General features: G+C 48.5%; 2 protein-coding genes across 3 annotated transcripts; both read left to right on the forward strand.

Moving 5' to 3' along the window:
• Positions 1-687: 687 nt before the first annotated feature.
• On the forward strand, positions 688-7,903 carry LOC120508767 (T-lymphocyte activation antigen CD80-like). 2 transcript variants are annotated; one of them, XM_039722676.1, is made up of 8 exons: positions 688-824; positions 1,150-1,397; positions 2,056-2,412; positions 3,411-3,488; positions 3,794-3,862; positions 4,025-4,138; positions 5,297-5,318; positions 6,420-7,903. In XM_039722676.1, exons 2-8 carry the CDS (start codon positions 1,343-1,345, stop codon positions 6,601-6,603), a joined length of 879 nt encoding a protein of 292 aa, XP_039578610.1. In that variant the 5' UTR covers positions 688-824; positions 1,150-1,342; the 3' UTR covers positions 6,604-7,903. The 2 variants fall into 2 exon arrangements, with proteins under 2 accessions (XP_039578610.1, XP_039578611.1); XM_039722677.1 differs by lacking the exon at positions 3,411-3,488.
• Positions 7,904-11,976: 4,073 nt separating this feature from the next.
• On the forward strand, positions 11,977-14,230 carry LOC120508738 (V-set and immunoglobulin domain-containing protein 4-like). The gene is made up of 2 exons (XM_039722621.1): positions 11,977-12,107; positions 13,436-14,230. The coding sequence occupies exons 1-2, from the start codon at positions 12,053-12,055 to the stop codon at positions 13,873-13,875; spliced, it is 495 nt and encodes a 164-aa protein (XP_039578555.1). The 5' UTR covers positions 11,977-12,052; the 3' UTR covers positions 13,876-14,230.
• The last annotated feature ends 5,015 nt before the right edge of the window (positions 14,231-19,245 follow it).

Consider the following 19,245-nt stretch of genomic DNA (forward strand, 5'->3'; position numbering starts at 1 on the left):
AAGAAGTACGTGAACACTGCAGCCCACAGCAGCTTTTCCTGCTCCTCCCTGTCCCAGGGGCTGCAGGCTGGAGTGGCATCTCAGGGGAGATTCTGGTGGAGGAGCACAGGGCCACAAGGGAGGATCCCACGGTGCCACTGCAGACCCAAACCATGTCTCACTAGCACACCAGGGGCTGGGATTTGGATGGCTGCATTGAATTAGTCTGATTACTTGTATTTGAGGACAGGGTGTTGAATTTGGGTGTAACAACAGCAAAGGCTCATTTTGGTTCAGCTGAATGCAAGGAAGCAGAAGATATTCTTTTACTGGAGCAGAAGAAAAATTGAGAGCTGTAGAAAACAGTAAAAGGCAGTAAAATCCATCAAATGGGATATTTCAGTAGAAAACAGATACTTCTCTTAGGGCTAGTGCTCAATTACTGAATTATAGAGATTAACTATAACATTTAATGAATAGTAATATATCATTACAGTAAAGAAACCATGCTTTCATGTTCTCAAAGATTTTCTGCTGTGACAAGTTCCTCTTTTTCTCTCTGGGCATCATCATGTTCACCTGTTCCCAAGTAGTCTGAAGGCACTGCAGGAATGTATGGCCCCAATCAGGCCTTGTAATTGAAAACAATTAACCATTTAAACCAAGCAGCTAAATTGCTCTGTGAGAAGGGAGGATCCATCTGTGAGATGCAGTGGGATTGGTGACCTGGCTATCTGCAGCTCTTGGGAAATTTTTGGGTTTAGATTTGTATACCTGAATTCATCCTCTCTTATATAGAATATTCCATCTGGAAGAGGCCTATGATAATCATCTGTCTTGCACTGGTAATGTAAAGATTTAAGGGGTTTCATGAACCTTAACTTAAAGCATAGTAGTGGGTGTCACAGAAGCTGGTGAGAAAGTCAGTTGTGAGGACCTAGATGGTTCAGCTCCCGATGAGTTCTCTCTCAGACCTGTGTGTAATTCTGTGTTAAAGCTTATTTGTCAGCCAGCAACACAAGGAGGAAAAGAGGAAGAAATGGTTGCCTAGGACTCAAAAGAAATAAAGGAAAAAAATTAAAAAACAGAAGGGGGAAAAACATACTCAGCAGAAACAACAAAATAACGTAGAAGTAACTTTTACACTTTCCTCTTTGCACCCTTCCTTAGGGTTTCCGCTGCGCCCACGCCTCTGGTGGTCGCTGACACACTTGTTTTCTGATAAAGAGGAAGGAAGAGCCACCGGCCGCTGTCCCGGGTGCTCGGTGACAGAGCGAGCCCGGGCAGGGAAGTGTTCCTGATTTACCCCAGCCTGGGACAAGCAGGTTGCTCTGGCTGGAGAGGGAGCAGCTGTGAAGGAAGGATGGGAATGATGCTGCGAGCAGCTGTGCTCCTGAGTTCCCTTCTCCACTGCAGCGGTGAGTCTGGGCTGGGCCTGCCCTGGGTGTGCCTGGCAGGGTAGCTCTGATTTGGGAAGAGCTTACATTCAGTCCTCAGAGTGAGAGAAATGTGCTGGGACAAAGGCAATGGTCTGAATTTTTACAGGAAAGAGTTTTAGGTTCCTTGAGCCAGTGGTTTAAGTTTCTCATGCTTGGCTTAGGCTGAGAGAATGGTGTGTTTCAGAAACACAAATAGGCAGTGGAGGAGGGAAGTCTTTGCTGTTCCTCAGAAGCCCCAGGGGTGATGTCTGGAGCAGACATTGGCTGAGACCAGGGAGCTGCAACTTGGACTTTAAACCAACTCCTTTCCTCAAGCCTAAGATATCCAATAACTCTGACCCTGTGCTCTACTCAGTGCTGGTGGTGGCAGGAGAGCACCAGGCAGGGCAGGAGAGCCAGGCTGCACCAGGGCAGGAGTTGGTGTCCCGGCCATCAGCCACCTCCCATCCTCAAGCCACACTGATTTTTGATTAACCCACCCCTGAGCAGCCCAACCCTCGCACTCCCCACTGCCTGCTTGTGTTTCTCATCTGCTGGGCTCTCTTTGCCAATGCTCTTGCCATGGCTTCGCCACCTGGGAGCTGCCTTCACCCTGGCTGCTCTGTGGCTTAATTTTAATCTTCCTTTCTTCCTGCAGCTTTTCTGGAGCTGAGCGGCCCCAGTGAGATCAAAGGGGTCTGGAAGGATTCTGTCACTCTGCCTTGTGCCTATGTGCCTGTGGAGGAGCTCGTGCAGCAAACCCTCACCTGGACCGTGGTACACGACAAGGGCTCAGGCACCATCTTCCGGAGGGATGACTCCGGGGACCACATCCTCCTGGCTGAGTACAGGGACAGAGTCAGCATCCCAAAGAATGCCCCAGGAAATGTGTCTCTTCTCATCCTGAGCCTGGAGATCTCTGACAGAGGAACCTACACTTGCCAGGTCACCTGGAGAGACAGCAACAACAGCCTGATAGCAAAGGAGATCACCACCAGTTTGGAGGTGGTTAAAGGTAAATCCAAGGAGGGGGCTGATGAGGAGGGAAAGGCTTGGCTCAGGAAGGCTTTTGGGAATTAGAGAAGGTAGGCAGTGACCATGTGTTTGCATGCAGAAGCATTTTGCTGATCAGTGTCAGCATCCAGCAAGAAACAGCAAATAGGTCAGAGAGAAATTCTGCCCAGGACACAGCACCCTGCAGCTCAGGGAGGACTGTGGCTCCTCCAGGACCAGTCCAGGCCTGGCTCTATCTGTAGCCAGTGGCTCAATGTTTCCCACTGGCATGCCAGGGATCCTGTATTGCTGTTCTTTGACTAAATTTCACCAGCATGTGCTTGCCCTCCCTCTGCCCATGTTGGGGGATTATAGAGGCACAGAGACTGCAGGACACCTGGGTGGCACAGCTGAGCTCATCCTGTGCAGGGAGGAGATGCTAAAGCTGAGCTGCTTTTTTCCGGGAAAGCACCGACAGCAGGAGTGAGAACTGCTGTGGCAGGGGGACGGTCCCACAGCCAGGGCTCCGTGACCCGGGTCCCTGTGCTTTGTGTTGCAGTGGCAGCCACCAAGCCCATCATCAGAGCGGCGGGGCCGGGGCTGACGCTGCTTTTCCTAAGCTGCAGATCATATGGGATAGGATGTTCTGGGTTTGGTTCTTTTCTAAAGGATTTTGTTGCATGTTTTCTGATCTGGAATGAGAGCTGCTGAAGGGAGACAGATCTGATGTCTCCAGTGGCAGACACAAGGGATGCAAAAGCTTCCTCAGACCCAGCTGAAAACATGTACTTGACCAGGGACAGCAGTTTTGAGGGAGGGCTTGTGGTTTCACGTCTGATTTTGTGGGATGTAGGAATTTTTGTCTGGACTAGAGCAGACTTGCTTGTGGGAACTTTCTATGGCTGGATTATGTTTCATTTGGGTTTATAGTGCCCCAGCAACCACGTGGGGATTGTGGAAGCTGGTGTCAGTCACTGGAAGCTGAGGGAAGATGCTGATAGGTGTTGATTGTTCTTGCAGAAAAACCTCAGACAGAGCTGGTGCCTGGAGGTACCTCGGGAACCTCCTGGACTCCATGGGGCCCCACCACTACTGCAGGTGTGTGTGTACAGACATGCAAATGCACACAGGTACCTGGCATGTGTCTGTGCAGTTCGGTTATACATAAAAATGTATTTTTACTATATATAGTATCCATCCAGTGACCATATGGTGCTGCAGGTACTCTCTCTACAGTACACTGTATACATAGTGCTCATTTCTGCAGTTTGCCTGTTTTCACTGCCTTGTAAAGGGGCTGCAGGCATTCTCTTCTGATCCTACAGCTCGAATCCCAGCTCCCCTGGTGCTAAAATGATGGGTGGAAATGCACTGTCAGACTTTAACTCATGTTTGTTTTCCAGATCTGCCCATAACAGCAACAACTTCTGAGAGTGGTGTGGGATATCCAGGGAAGAATGAAACAATTCGTGGTAAGAGCAAAACCAAGCTCAGAAGAAGGTTAAGGACACAGCCCCATGTGCTCAGGCAGGGCTGGCTGTTGCTGGCCTTGGGGACATGGCAAATGTCATGTCCCTGCTGCTGTCACCCAGGAGGGCTCCGCTGTCTGAAATTCCTCTGTTGTGTTGCTTTAGATTCCCAGAGAACTGGCTTGTCCCTGTACCTGGTCATCCTGATTGCTGTGGTGTGTGGTGCTGTGGTTTTCCTTGTCATCTCTCTTATCATGTGCATGAGGAAGCCCAAAGATGGTGAGTACAATGCTCTGGAAAACCTGAATGTTTTACTCATGCACAGCATGGCTTTACCTTTGATGGGTTTGGGGTCTGGAGCAGAGCTTGCAGCCACCAGCTGCAGCTCTGGCACATCTGGCATCATGCAGGCAGTAGATGCCACAGGTGGTGGGAGACCCCAAGAGGCAGAGAAGTCCTTGCAGCCAGGAGGGTCTTCCAGGCACCAGCTGTGGGGTTGGAGCAGCAGTGGCCCTGGTGCTCCTGAGCTGCACCCTCCATCCCTGCACTGGCTCTGGGGCAGCTCAGTCCCTGCCCAGCCCATCCCAAGGTGTGGGGCTTGCTCTGCCACAGAGCCTTGGGTCGGTTGTTTCTCACTGCTGCTCACAGACATCCCAGGGCTCAGACTCTCCTGCTTGGCCAGGCTCATTGTTCCAAATCTTTAAAGCCTCTGGCAGAGGTTTCATCCTGTCCTGGTGCTGGGAAGAGCCTTTGGCAGCAGTTGCTGCTCAGTAGTTCCTGTAGCTGGCACCCAGAGGGAAGAGGTCACTGTCAATTCTCCCTATTCCATGTGAATTTGTTTCCTCTCTGGTCTTCAGTCACAGGATCCATTCACTGAATGCTCTGTCTCCCCTGTACTGCACAAGAAATCCCCTTGACCCTTGGGGCCCTCCCCACCAGCCGTGCAGGGAGCACACAGATGTGTTTTGGGGTTTGAGATCCCACAGACTTTTTCTCCTTTGTTTTGCTAATGATCTTCCTATGACTCCATGCTACCAATTAATAATAAAATTGTCAGGTATTTCTTTTGCCATTTTTCTTCCCCCCTTTTTTTTTTTTTAAGGAATCCAGAATAGCCACTTTCAAAACTGTTCTTTATGGAACTTCTAATGATTAGAGAAACTGGGGAAACTATGGACTTCTAGTTTCTAACTTCAACTTCATCTTTGACATTGGGTCAAAATAACCCAGTTGTGTAGTAGCTGGGTTGTTTTTGTTTTCTTGGACTGAATCCTGGGAAACTGAGTCATCCCCTACCTGACATGATATCCAAGGCTGTTATTTTTGTTCTGTCTTGAGACGTCATTTTCTTAAACCAAGAAGATAAAGAAAAAGAAATTCTTTTTTAAGGAATGTAAATGCAAATTATTGACACAAATTCTGATTTTTCTTTTCCAGCTCAAGTCTATGATGTAAAACTGTGAGTATAACCCTTTTCTGGCACATTGATGAGTCCTGGGGGGATGTATCAGGGCAGAATAAAAAGCACTGTTGTTAGCTGTCATAATGAAAACCCCTTAAGCAGTCTGAGTGAAGAGGTTCACAGTTAGCTCAACAGCACATTGTAGGATGGCTTGTGGGCTTTCCACAGCAACAAAGAATGGGGGAAGAAAGATCTTTTTCGTGGCAATATCAGAATTGTAGAAGTGAGCAAGAGCTGCTTATTGGCTCCTAAGCGCAGGGAGGGCTACTGAAGATGATTGGCAAGGCTAAATTCTCTGTTTTTCCAAGGCTGAATTCCCAGTGCTTTTTCAAATGTAAAGGAAAGGAACTCCCCTTCTAAAAACTACTGGTTATATTCTATTTATCCTGAAAACATCCCTGGCTGAATTTGCTTCTTCTAACCATAGCTAGGAAGGAAGTTATAACTATTTCTACACTCAGGTTTCACATCCTGATCTACTTGTAACCTGTGGAAGTGTCAGGCTTTTCAGTAACAATCTGGCCAAAACATACAAGAAGAACCACTTCTCTAGGTACAAAGTGCTGCTGACTTGAGGATTAGTGGGATGTGCCAGCATCCCAGTGCTGGGCTTCCCCAGCAATGCGTAAGGCAGCAGTTTAAGTAACATTTGAACCCTGAGCAATGGAAAAAATGCTGTGATGACATTTCTCTTCAGAGGATCTCTCTTCGTGTAAAAAATATTAGATACCATAAGCCAGACAGTGGATGTGGGCTGTTTTCAGTTCTCAATTTGTTTCCTCCAATATGTTTTATAAATATTTGTCTTCAGCAATTATCAGATTGTGCAAGAAATGGTGGTAATCCTTTTATTACTTGCACGCCCTTTGCTGCCTCTCCTTGGAAACTTTCTCAGGGTTGGAAGCAATGCTGCTACAATACCCAAGATTTTTCTGCCATGAGAAAGCAAAAGACAAAATTCTCTCCTTCAGAATATTGCCATAGCCCAGTGGCCCAAGTTTACATGGGCTTGAGTCAGACCATGATAATGTCAAAATCCTGATGGTTGGAGATGCTTTGTTTACTCTGGTTGCTATTCTTTTTGCTTTTTGATTTCAGCCACAACTTGAAAGCAGCAGCTTCTTCAAGCACAGGTCACTATGAGGAACCCATCTCTGCCACTGAAAACAGCTATGTGATGGAGCTTGGGGAAAACAAAGTCTCTGAAGAAGTAAATAAGAATGTGCCTGGTTGTGTTGCAAACCCCCAGGAATCTGAGTATGAAGTAGGGGACACTTCCTGAGAACCAACAATGCTCTGCAGATACCAGTCCTGAGGAGCACCTTCACCCACACAAAATACATATTTATTCTCCCTTTTTTCCCCTGATACATAGGTTGCACAAGCACTGGTTGCTCTCCCTTCAGAGTCCCTGCAGTGAAAATGCAAGAACTTCAGTTACAGACTGCTGTATAGAATCTCTGATTTTGTTTTTCTTGATTCCCTTTCATCACCTCTATCCAAGAAAGCCCTTTGAATGCTGCAGCAGGCAGGTCCCAGGCTAGGAGCACTGTACTGAACTTACTGCTGTATCTGGCCAAAAGAGCCAGTGTTTCCAGCCTTTGGTGGGAGGAGAGCCAGCACTGAGGGCTGCTCAGCATCCCCCTCCCCATGGGTGAGCAGGGCAGGATGTGGCTGGCTTGGGAATCGATGGTTCTTCTCCTGCCCACCTGATGCTGCACAGATTTAATGGGAGAGAGATTTTATAGGAACACTGGAAGGCAGATTAAAGCCAAGAGGAGCTCAGGAACTGCCGCACCAGGAGCAGCAGTGCAGGAAGCAGGAGTGTCCCCTGCTGTCCTTGTGCTGCCCTTGATCCCCTGCACAGCCCTGCAGCGAGGTCTGGGCACACGGCCACAGCTCTGGCTGCTTCTGGTACTGCCAGCAGACACTTTCTTTCTGAGCTCGTGTTTTCTGCTCTCTCTTTAAATGCATGATGGATATTTGAAAGGAATTAGGTACTTTTCCATAAGTTTGGGCAGGATTGCTTACACGTGCCTCACATATTTCACTGTGTGCATTTCTGCACAACTGGCTCATTTTGGAATGCCAGCAAGCCACTCGCAGCCCCTCACTAGATACTAAAGACGTACTTTCCTCCCAGCGTAGAAGCCCTGAAGGGGTAAATTATGAATAATTTCTACTGCTCTGAGTAAATCTATTATGCAGAGTTATGGAGGAACCTTTTTATAATGAACAGGGCAGTCGTCTGTGTCCCATTAAAGGCCATGCAGGCAGATGTAAAACAGAGGGAGTGACCCAAGGGATGAGCAAAACATTGGTTACACAGGCACAGGATTAACAGGACCAGCTGTGCATCTGCAGGCCTCTGAGCATCAGTTCAAAACTCACCAGAATTCAAAGGGAGTGTGAGGTGCTAATGGAAAGGTATTCCAGTCAAAAGCCAGGACTGTGCTACTGTGAAGCCCATAGAATGTCACTACCTTATGTGTGCATGTTGGCCTCATCTTGGGTTTAGCAGAGCAAGGAAAGTTACTGAGAATGATTGTAAAGAGTAATTGTTGGTACAAAAACACATCTGTGCAAACAGTCTCAGAAAAAAGAGAAGAAGAAACAAATGAGCAAAGTGTGCCTGAGGGGGTCAGGGCTGAGACGGTGAAGGGGTTACAGCTTGTTTACAGCTTCTCTGAAAAGGATGCAGAAATTAGCGATCATTATCTGGTAGCACTTTCAAAGGGCAAGGAAAAGTACTTCTTTGTATGTAACACAGGAATAAATGTAGAACACAGTGCTGCTCACCCAGGGCTGAGAGCCAGAGGTCTAATGGGAAATTAGAGGAATTAATAATTGAAAAGTTAATCAGAATGCACAAACTACCAGGCACACTTTCCAGGCACTTATCAGTGACCTTATACTTTCTCCTGTGCTACAAGTTTTATTTCTCTTTGTTAAGAATGTTCTTAAAAACCAAGGGCTGGGACATCTTGATTTCTGAATGAAAAGGGAATACATGGCAGCTACTGGTGCTGTCATGGAGAAAACTGCCAACATGTACAAGCAGCTTATTGCAGATGTGGAGAAAATAGGTGTGAGTGTGTGTTCTGCATGTGTGAGGCCAGAGGGGGTGGGAAGGAAATATTGCAGGTGCTGGAGCACAGCCCATCCATCTGAGCTCAGCCTGACTGCTGTGGCCACTGAAGGGGGGGATGTGGCCACCTGGAATGAGCTGCAGGGCTCTTCATCTGAAGGGTTTGATGTGGCCAGAGCTCCAGCCAGAGGAGCAGGGAGCACTGAGGGAAGGCAGAGATGAAGGGTGTCCCACTGAGGGACAGGGTGGTCAGTCACACTGGGTCTGAGCTCTCACTGCTGAAACCCCATGGAAATGGCTGCAAGGAATCCCACAGCTTGCCCCAGGATCACTCAATTCCAGCTGCACTGCAAAGCCACAGGCCATGCAGCCCTCCCAATGTGGTTAAACAGCAGTGTTATCCTGGCTGGACAGCCAGCACCAGGAGCTGATGATATTAAATACAGCTGTTGTAAGGCAAGCTCATTCAACTGAAAATAAATCCATGAATTGTGGCCTCCATGTGTTTTGTGTCTGCATGCACTGGGGGACAGCTGGACAAGGTCCAGGTCCTGACTTGCTCTGGGGTGTACCTGGGCAGAGGAGCAGCTGCTGTGCACCCTGTGCAGTGGCAGAGGATGAGCTGAAATCACAGCAGATCAGCCCAGAGCAGATTTGTTGACCAAACCCAGAGCTCAGCCAGGCTCTGCAGAGCACTGGGAGGAGGAGCTGGGCAGCCTGAAGAAAGCCAGCATCAGATGGTGCTGAGACTCCAGAGAGCAGCAGCAGCAGTGCTGCGTGGTGGCTGCAGGTAAGGGACATCTGCACTGCTCTGATGGCTGGGGGTGGCAGCCCACCTGCAGCACCAGGAAAGAAACCAGAACTCGGAAGACATCGTACACATGGGTCACTTTCTTGGAATCAGGAGCTGTTTACAAGGATTTGGCCAAGCCAATAGCAACCCAGAGCTAATGTCATTGACCTGGGAATTCCTGGGAAGGGAAGTGAATTTTTCAGAGAGAGCACTTGTACATCATGTTTCTTCTGCCACACAAACTTTAAGGGGAAATGCTAGTTTACACTAATTTCTGTTTCTTGAAGTGGAACAAGGTTATGTTTTGATGACTGGCTGTATGATTATCTGATGTGACAGAACTGTGGTGTGAATGGCTGGGATAGACCACACTACCAGTTTCTGAGAGACATCCAAAAAGTACTTAGTAAAATACACCCTGCTGAGTCAGATCCATGAGCTAGCTATGGCTGGACCAAACAAGAAAGTCTCAAGTAAAAATTGCTTGTTTTTTGAATGCACGTGGTTGAAAAGGAGTACTTTAAGACCTTTCTTCTTAGGTTATCTACTTTTTGGTCATTTGCTCATTGTAGGGTACTGAATTTCACCTCCTTGAATGCTAAGGATCTTATTTATCACCAAAAAAAATGGTAGCAAACTTCTCTGGCCACTGGTAAACTTTGTCAGAAGATGAATATAAGAGGTGGGCTTGGCAGAGCTGGTCCCTATGAACAGGGTCTGAGTGACCATCTGTGCTCAAGTTTGGGGACATGGGGACTTTACTGTGTCACCTGTAGTTAGCCCAAAAGATGAGTAGCAGAAATGGCAGAACAAAGAGCGCCTGAGCTGTGGTACTTGAAGAAATGTCACTTGAGACAGCATCCTGTCCTGTGTGTGGGAGGAAGGTGGGTACCTGGGGGCACAGGCTGCAGAGTGCCTCACCTGCAGCACTGCTGAGAGAGCAGCAACTTCAACCCAGAGCAGAGACACTGGAATAAAATACTGCATTTTAACAAGCCAGGTATCTAGCCAACATGTCTGAGACACTGAAGGCTTTTTCTTCTCGTGTTCAGATACAAAACTGTGAGGAGTCCTTTCAGTAAGGAAGAAATGGGCTGACTGTGTGAGTCAGGGAGCCATGTCTGTGTCCAGGGAGAGAAAGATGTCATGTCCATCGCATTTGGGGAACTACAGTTATTCATGTCTGCTTTACTTAAATAGCCTTTTTTTTTTTTAATCCTGCATAATTAGAGCCTCAGGAAGTCTTGCATGTCCGGTCCAAAAAATAATCCTATCAGCAGTTTTAGCTTGGGTTCTCAACTTCTTTCAGGGCGTGTTCCCCAAAACTCAGCTTCTCTTAAACTGTTTTGTGTAGGAGATTGTTTGTTTGGGACAAGGCTCTACTGCCAGTCATGGATCAGGGTGTGGAAAGGGTTGGGTTTTAATAATCTCTATGAAAGTTCACACATTTCCCTCTTTGAGTGACACAGCTAGCAACTTTAACAAGTAGTTTTTTGCTTGTTTGCTTCTAGGGAGGACTCAAACATTGCTAAAATCTTCTCAGGGGCAGCATGGGCAGATGGATCCAGGCCACATGCACTGGTACCCCACTGGCAGCTGCAGCAAAGATGTCCAGATGAAAAGTCGGCAAAAATGAAGTTTCAATGTCTGACATAGACATGCATTGCAAGAAGGGGTGTGGCTCCCCCATCCTCTTCCTCAGCAGGATGGCAGCTGGAGGTGGCTCTCAGAGCCCTGGATGAATTTGTTACACCACATCTAGCAGCACAACGTTTAGCTTTTTGCTCCAGACAAATTCCACCACAGGGATCAGCAGGGTGGAACTGGGAATCACAGTCAGCAAGGGCCCCACGGGTGGGCATGCCTCTACCTGGGACTGAAATGAGATCCACCCAGCTCTCATTAGCTTACTGACTCTGGGAAAATGAAGGTAATCTCCAGCTCTCATTACCCTAGCAGAGAGGGAATAAGCTGTCACTGACATGGAGCAACACTTCCAGAGATGGGTTCAGCTGCAAGTGAATGTTTCAGCCCCAGCAGACAGGTATTGGTTGTGATGGGACGAGGCTGTGGCAAAACCATCCCATTTACCTTTCTCTCCCAGCTCCAGCAGAAAACAGCTCCCTGTGCCTCAGACACATCTGCCTCCTGCTCAAAGATACTGTTTCCCTGGTGCAGCTGTTAGAACCATGTGCTAAAGCATGGCTATTGAATAATACTCAAAAATCTCCTCTAGTGACTATTAAACCCCTGTAACAGAATTCACTAGGTCAGTAGATTTGCTTTTATACATGTTTCTTATCTTTCTCTAAGTCCTTCTCCTTCTGGTAAGAATTAGTAAGCACAGATCAATCCTGTGTATCACACCTAGATAATTCTTGGGAGTACTTTTAAAGATACCCCACAGAGTACACTCAGAATGTCCCTTGGCTGCCAGTCAGAGTCACCTCCTTGACAAACACGAACACCTCCTTGACATGCTCCGTGCGCTTTCAGAGCATGACTTTTGCCCGTGAACTGGACTATTGCACCAGAAATGTGACCTGAGAGAGTCTGTGATGCTCAACATGACCTGGCAAAGGGCACTTCCAGCTCAGAAAGGCAGCTGGGTCCTGGATGCATCAAGAGAAGTGGGTGGGGACAGGGAATGGGACTGGAAAGATCCATACAGCCTCTCCCCTTCCTTCACCCTTCACCTAACTCAGCAGTGAAATGGACTCGTGATGTTTCAGAAAGAGGATCCTAGATGACAAAGGACAGAATAAAGGGAAGTGTTCTTCACTTGCAGTCTGGTCCCAGGAGGGTGGGAGTCTCTTGGGGAAAGGAGGACAGACCTGCACTTCTGGGAGAATGGGAGAAGTTGGGCGGATAGTGCTGTTTGTGATGACTTTCATCAGCTGCAATGGTGAGTAAATGCTTCAATGCATAAGAAAAAAAATCAGAGTACTAAGAAGATAGCAAAATTCTTTCAAATTATAGCATCTTTTTGGGGTTTTTTTAATTGACAAGTCATCTAGAAAGTATTTAGCTTATTGCATTAACCACAGAGCCTGAGAATTCATGAAAGTTTCCTTTGGCATCAGATACAACGAGGGGCTTTCAAAAGTGCAGCAAATGGGGCAGTATTGGGCAAGTCAGCTTCCCTGCCCCAAGGCAAGAGCAGAATACAGTTTTTTGGGACCCTTGGCAGTGTCCAGCTCTCAAAACAATCTTGGTGAAGCTGGAACATACATTCTAAATTTAATAACTCATCCTCATTGTTCTGTTAGCATGGCCCTGGGAAGAAGAAGAGCTGTGAGACCAGGGGCTGGCACATTTGATTCCCCTTGGTCTCTCCTACCTGGTGACTCTCTGGTTGCATCAGGAAAGCTGGGACTGGGACCTTGGCTTCAGTTCCTATTTCTCTGACTGAATATAGCCTTTCCTCAGGGCATGTATGACACTGGCAGCAGCAGAGGATAGTTTTGGAAATAGGAGAAAAGTGCTCTTACACATTGTATATAAAAGCACAGGATCGCTCCTGACATTTAGAAAATTGGGTTGAAATACATTCCCCATTTCTTCATAAAAACCCCCAGCTTTGCAGATTACTGGGATCTGCCTCTCAACCAACTTCTTGTGAGCTAAAGCTACTGAATGTAACCAATGTCTTTCCAGGGAGGGGAAAGGGAGAAGAATAAAATGGTATGGGGGGAGATGAGCCAAGTCAAATGAAATTCAGGTGATTTGCTACTTACAAGAGGCACGTTCCAGAGGAGCATGTGGGATCCATGGGCAGGCAGCTGGAGAAATTGGGAAAATGTGTGGAGAAAATCTGTCCACTCTTCTCCTGTGCCTACCTGAATGCTTGGCAGGGTGCTGATCTGTGTCAGGTCTGAGGTTTTCCAAGGCCAAAGTAAAAGGATAGGCTTTGGTCCACCATTCCTATTCCAGGTTCAGTACTGCAGGGAATACCCCTAAATGTTCTTGCCCACAAGGAGACTGTCTGTGCCGAGAAAGAATTAAGAATTGGCAAGTTCCCAGAGAGAAACAATAAAAATAGCCATGAGGTCAAGGCAGATGTTCACTTCCCCATGCTTGATGACGTGGGCTGCCTTAGTGCTGTGGTGCACATCTGAGACCTGGCCACATGCTGGCACCTACTGCCCTGAGGTGTGAGTCCCGTCTCTCCGGAGAATGTTTTCCTCCTCTGCTGCATTCTGATTTCTTCCCTTCCACTGCTGTTCCCCGCAGCCTTCCTGGATCTGTCCAGTGTCCACCAGGTCACGGGCACATGGATGGGATCCACCACTGTACCGTGTACCTATGTGCCTTCAGAAGATTTCACACAGCAAACGCTCAGCTGGAGCCTGGAGCGGGACTCCAGCACCTCCACCATCTTCCGGAGGGACGACTCTGGTGACCACATCTTGCTGTCCAAATTCCGAGGCCGAGTCAGCGTCCCAAAGCACAGCCCAGGGGATGCCTCACTCCACATTCAGAACCTTGAAATACCTGACAGTGGACACTACACTTGTCAAATCATCTGGAGGTCTAGAGATAACAGCTTGACAACAAGAGAAGTGACCACTATAGTTAAAGTTGTCAAAGGTAAATCCAGCAGTAAAGTCCAGCTCTTGTGCAGCCAGGTTAAACCAAAAGAAGGGAGAGGGGACCAGCATTGGTGTGAATAGTCTTTCACACCACACTAGGTTGGGGGTTGAAGCATCTTCTTCCCTTGCTGTGTTGGTTAACCTTCTCAACACATGGAGGTGAAGGAATGAACTGGGGAAGGGAGCCAGTTAGAGTACAGCCCAAGCTGGATCTGTTGGTGGGCCAGTTGAACCCATGATGTTTGAGATAACATCCAGGTCTGGTTCTGTGCAGGCAGCCAATATCTCTGTGGTTCTTGTAGCAGGTGGATGCAGTGTGAGCCAAGTCTGCCTTCTCCCCTTCCTAAGCATCCTCAATGTGTGCTAGAAAAAACTCTTTCTGCAAGGGGGCCACGCACCCCAGAGAGCAGGAGTTTGTGAAAGGGCAGTGGCAATGGTGGCACAGCTGGTGAAACCTGGATTAACACACAGGTTACCGGAGCTCAGCCTGTGCAGGGAGGAGATGCTCGGGGACACCACTCAACCACAGGTCAGGAAGCCAGTAGTGACATGGAGCACACAGTGACAGGTGAGTGCCCAGGCCAGGGTCATTCACCTTTGTGGCAGGAGAAAACCAAGACAGGGAGTTTGCTCTTCCACAGCCAGACCAGACACCTAGGCTGAGTATGAATGGTGTCTTGATTCTTACCCAGAGAGGCAACACCAAAGGCTGGCACCCTTACTTTGGAATGTGCCTGATCATGGGAGGGGACAAGAAAATGTTTTCTGTTTCCCTCTGGGACCAGAACTGTTGAGAGGCTGCAGAGCTTCAGAAGGAGGTCGCCTGGGGCAAGAGACCTGGCACACCTCAGGAAGTTTATGGTGAAGGTGACGGCAAAGCCAGGGAGTCACCATGGGAGAGACCGAGTGAAGATGTCCTCTGGAAATCTAGGGAAATGCCAGCAGGGCAAAGCCAAAGCATTCCCAGGCCATGCTGTAGCCAGGCATGATGCCTTATACAGCCAGGGCTGCCAGGAACCTGTGGGCAAAGGACAGGGAGGGGGACATGAGTGCTAAATGCTGCCCCAGGCCTGCTGGCAAGACACACACAGGATAACAGGTGATCTAGGTGGATCTAGGTGGCAGATCTAGGTGATCTAGGCTGGCAGAGCAGACCCCATTTTCCTGATGCCCAGTGGGGCTGCAGTGCATCCACCATTCTCCACTGACAGATCCAGTCCCAACGACACGAGTGTCCAGGATGGATACAGATCCAGTCCCAACGACACGGGTCTCCAGGATGGATACTGCTCCAGTGGGGCCTTTCACAGGCACAGGTGAGTGGAGTCTCATGCTGGAAAACACCAGGTTTGCACTGGCAAGGGAGGGTGGCAAACATCATCCCAGACCAGCTCCACATCTGGCTGCTGTGCTTGTGGCAGATAGGGCTGCAGGGAACAAACCCTGGCACGCCAAATACGGGGTGTTATCCAGGCAGGAGCTGCTCTCCTGACTCCTGCCCACACGGCTGGCAGTGGGGGTGTTTGCAGCCTGAAGTTTGCTGCTTGTTTTCACGCAGGGATGCCCCATCCCTGGAAGTATCCAAGGCCAGGTTAGACGGCGCTTGGAGCAAGCTGGTTGGTGGAAGGTGTCCCTGCCCACGGCAGGGCGTGGAACGAGATGATCCCTTTAAGATCCCTTCCCAACTAAACCATCCCGGCACTCTGTGACTGCCGGCGAGTGGCTGCACCCCCAAGTGGCCTCGGCCGCTTCTCGGTTAGAATTTAAAGGCCGTCCAAAGCAGCGGGGGACTGGTGGCTCCGGACTGTCCCCCGGCCGCGGTGACAGCGCTGTCCCCCGCAGGTTCCCCGCTGCTCTACGGGCTGCCGGCCGCGCTGGGCGGCGCCGCGCTGGGCGCGCTGCTGGCGGCGGCGCTGGGCTGCTGGCGGCGGCGGAGGAAGGACGGTGAGCAGCGACAAACCCGGCCGGGCCGGGCGCCGGGGACTGCCCCGGGAGGAGGGGACGGGTGGGCGGTGAAGGGCCCGGTCGGAGGTGACGGGCGGGAGGGACGCTCCCATCCCCATCCCTCCCATCCCCATCGCTCCCATCCCCGGCTGATCCCTTCCAGAGAGAAGCCTGTGGGAGGGTTATTCCCTAAATGTGGGAGCACCTGGAAGTTGGGTTTTGTTCTGTGACGCTTATCTTACATTCTTTTATTTTTCTTTTTTTCTTTTTTTTTTTTTCCCCAGAACCTCTCTATGAAGTTGCTTTGTGAGTGCAATTTTCTCCTTGGGGCATTGAGACTGAGGGCACTGTACTGGTATCTGCTGCTAAAAAGCCTCTTTGCTCAGTGAAAAGCAAAGATTTATTTTCCTTACATGGGCAGGAGCTGAACACCTTGGCAATTTAGTTAGCAACATGAGGACTTAACATGTGGTCACAGGAGATAGCCAGACTGTTCTTTACTATGGTAGAAAAACAGAAAGATACTATGGGTGCTATGCCGTGTCTGTCATATGCCATGGGAAACCTGTTCTCTGTGGGAAATTCTTGCCATTATTTAGCAAAGCAAAGGACAGAAATTTTCAGCTCTTCCTTTAAGTTCCCTCTACACTTGCCTTTCTCTATAAGAAACATGTCTTAGTGCTTGGCCAAGTATTAATTTGCAGAGTTCCTATTAGCATATGATTATATAAACTCATCTTCTGCCCTGTCCTCATCTCAATCTTTAGCACCTTCATATTGCTTTCCTACTCAGAGACACACCATAGCCATCTGTAGCAATTTTTCCCAATTATTCCTGGTATTTATTTTCCAAAGGCTGGACTGTCTGCTGGTAAGTTTAGAGTATAACATGATAATGCCATCAGAGTTTACAGTACCAGTATTAACCAGTGCTTCTTTTTGTGTAATTCTTTTAACATCACGTTCTAGTGTCTTTCAGAGCCCCCCAGGCCCTCACTAGGATAGTATGAATTTTGCTGGTCACAGATTATGTGGTAGATCTTGTCTCTAAGATGTAAATGAAGTGCTATCTGCTTTAGTCATCCCTCTCACTCGTGTCTCTCTGTCCCAGCCGCAGAACTGCAGATGTCGCCCTGCTGCACCCTGAGGTGGAAGTCCCTGCTAAGTGCCTGCAGGAGGAAACGTGCTCCAGCACTGAAAAGACCACCGTGAAAGACAGGAAAAGCCCTGAGTATGAGAACCTTGTGACTGCAATGGAATCTCAGTATGAAACAGAAGGAATTTAGTACCAGCTTTTCCACATCAGCAGCCATGCAGGGCTGTAGGTACTGAATAGTGAACTCAGCAGAGGGAAACTCTTCCTCCTGTTGTCCCTCTGTTCTGCTCTCACTGCTTGCTTTAACCCAGAGGAGCTGCATAACCTTTTGGTCTTTGGCAGACCTGCCTGCGGGAGCAAAAAACCCCAGCCAAGTGTTTGTCTACCCATTCTATAGAGCAAGTTGTTTCTGAGCAACCTGAAGGACCCAGGGCAGGAAGAGAGGATCTGAAGGAGTGAGAACATGAAATTATTTAGCCTGTAAATCCAGGAGTAGTTGGTGCAATGTGCCAGTCAGTAACACTAGCAAGGGATACTCTCCAATGTGTGTTCTTGTTAAGACATTCCAGGCTGCAAGGAACCAGGATTGTGCTGGCAATGGATATCCTATGGCTTTTGCAGTTCAGCAAATACTGGTTGTACATCCTTCTTGTGCTTGAGTATTTCTTCTTTTTTTTTTTTTTTTTGTTACAGCATGGTAAAGGGACAACAGAGGGGAGATTGCTGTCCCAGGAATGCCATTTTTGCTATCAGACTGGAGCTCAGTGCTCAGAAATAGAGGGAATGAGTCTCTGAACTGTCACCCACTGGTTTTCTCATGGAAAACAAGAACAGATGTTGAAGGAAATGCTGGCATTTTTTACAGTTTGGGGACCAGAGGCATGATAAAATAGAGGGAAATATGAGGCATTTGGATAATGATTAAGGGACCTCTCTGAATACAACAGGCTGACACCAATTTACTCTGGGGGATGTAAGCCAATCTGTGTGATCACTAATGCTGACCTGTTGTGCAATGTGGATGCAATTCCTGCCTTCAGCTGCAGTGCATTCCCTACAGTACACTGTCACTCAGCAGCCTGATTTGCCTTGTCCCTGTTAATTGTTTGCATCTTGCCTGTACTGCAGTGCTGCTGTCAGTTCTGTCCTCTCTGTCTGTGCCTCCAGCCAGCATCCCTTCGTCCCCCAGGGACTTGGCAAGGAGGAGGAATGCCTCCTGGCTTTAGCAAACCAAATTAGTAAGAATTACTGGCTTTTTTATATCAGTGGGTGCAGCAACGAAAGCATGGGGAAGCAGCTGACCTCAAGTCACACACACCCTCCTGCTTGGCCCTGACTTTGCCCACAAGGCTCGTCTCTGCTGCCATGAATCACCTCTTTTTGAGTCAGCAGGGTCACTTTGCTGTTTGTGGCCTAAGTGCTGTGTAGAGCCACATTTTTATCTTTACAGCTCTGAATTGCAGGGTGTGAGGTGGGAAAGATCAGAGAAAAAAAAAATCTCCTGCCTATATTGTGAGGGCTTCACAAGCACAGTGACAGCCATGCAGGGAGGGCTGTGCTGGCTGTCAGGCTGTGCTCCAGGGAGGCAAAGGCTGGATCCAGTCTGTCCCTGTGGGACCCATGGCAGCCAGTCCTGGAGACCCCATGCTGCAGAAGCTGCTGGCATCAGCAGTTCCAGGGGTGGTGCAGAACAAAGGAGTTGAGGGGAATGGAGAGCTGCAGCCATGCTCACACAGGGCAGTAGCATATGGTGCAAGGTCAGTACTGGGTGGGAAGGGAACTGAAAATTTCTCAGCTTCCCCATCCTTACCCCAGCAAATCTAGGCCCAAAACATGTAACATGGCACTCTCCTTCCCCACCCCCCACCCCAAAATAATCCTCATTCATTTTCAATTAGCTTGGTATTTTGTGCAAATTTTCCTGCTGTTAAAAGCTCTGAGCTCTAGGTTCACTCGTTGACTATGTAACACCATGGTTTTTCCATCTTGTGATTCCTCCCACCACTGATCTGCTCTGACAAGGTCTGGACACCTTCCTCAGAAGACATGAAGCCTTGAAGAGGAAGAAGGCAACATGAGTTAAGAAAGGGGGAGCAGATGGACCAGCCCCCATGTACTCCATGTTGTCACTCCTCTAGTTAGGGCAGCAACAGGACTTTGGTCACAAGTAGCAGAAGAGTGCAAACATTAGAAGCCTGTCTCCAGTGCTGAGTTGTTTTTCCCTGGGTAACAAGTGTGTTATTATTTCTTTATTTTACTTTTAGCATGTTTTTCATGTTTCTAGTAAAACCAGTTGGCAACAGAACATTTTTCTTCTGAAACCAGAAAACTTCTCCTTTCCTTGCGCTGTGCTCTTCTGCTGAGCTCTGCTCCAGAACGGAAGGAAAAGTTCAGCTTCTGCCCTGAAAGGA

This window comes from Passer montanus, unplaced genomic scaffold (genome assembly GCF_014805655.1).
Source record: "Passer montanus isolate IOZ18808 unplaced genomic scaffold, ASM1480565v1 scaffold49, whole genome shotgun sequence".
Classification (NCBI taxonomy): domain Eukaryota; kingdom Metazoa; phylum Chordata; class Aves; order Passeriformes; family Passeridae; genus Passer; species Passer montanus.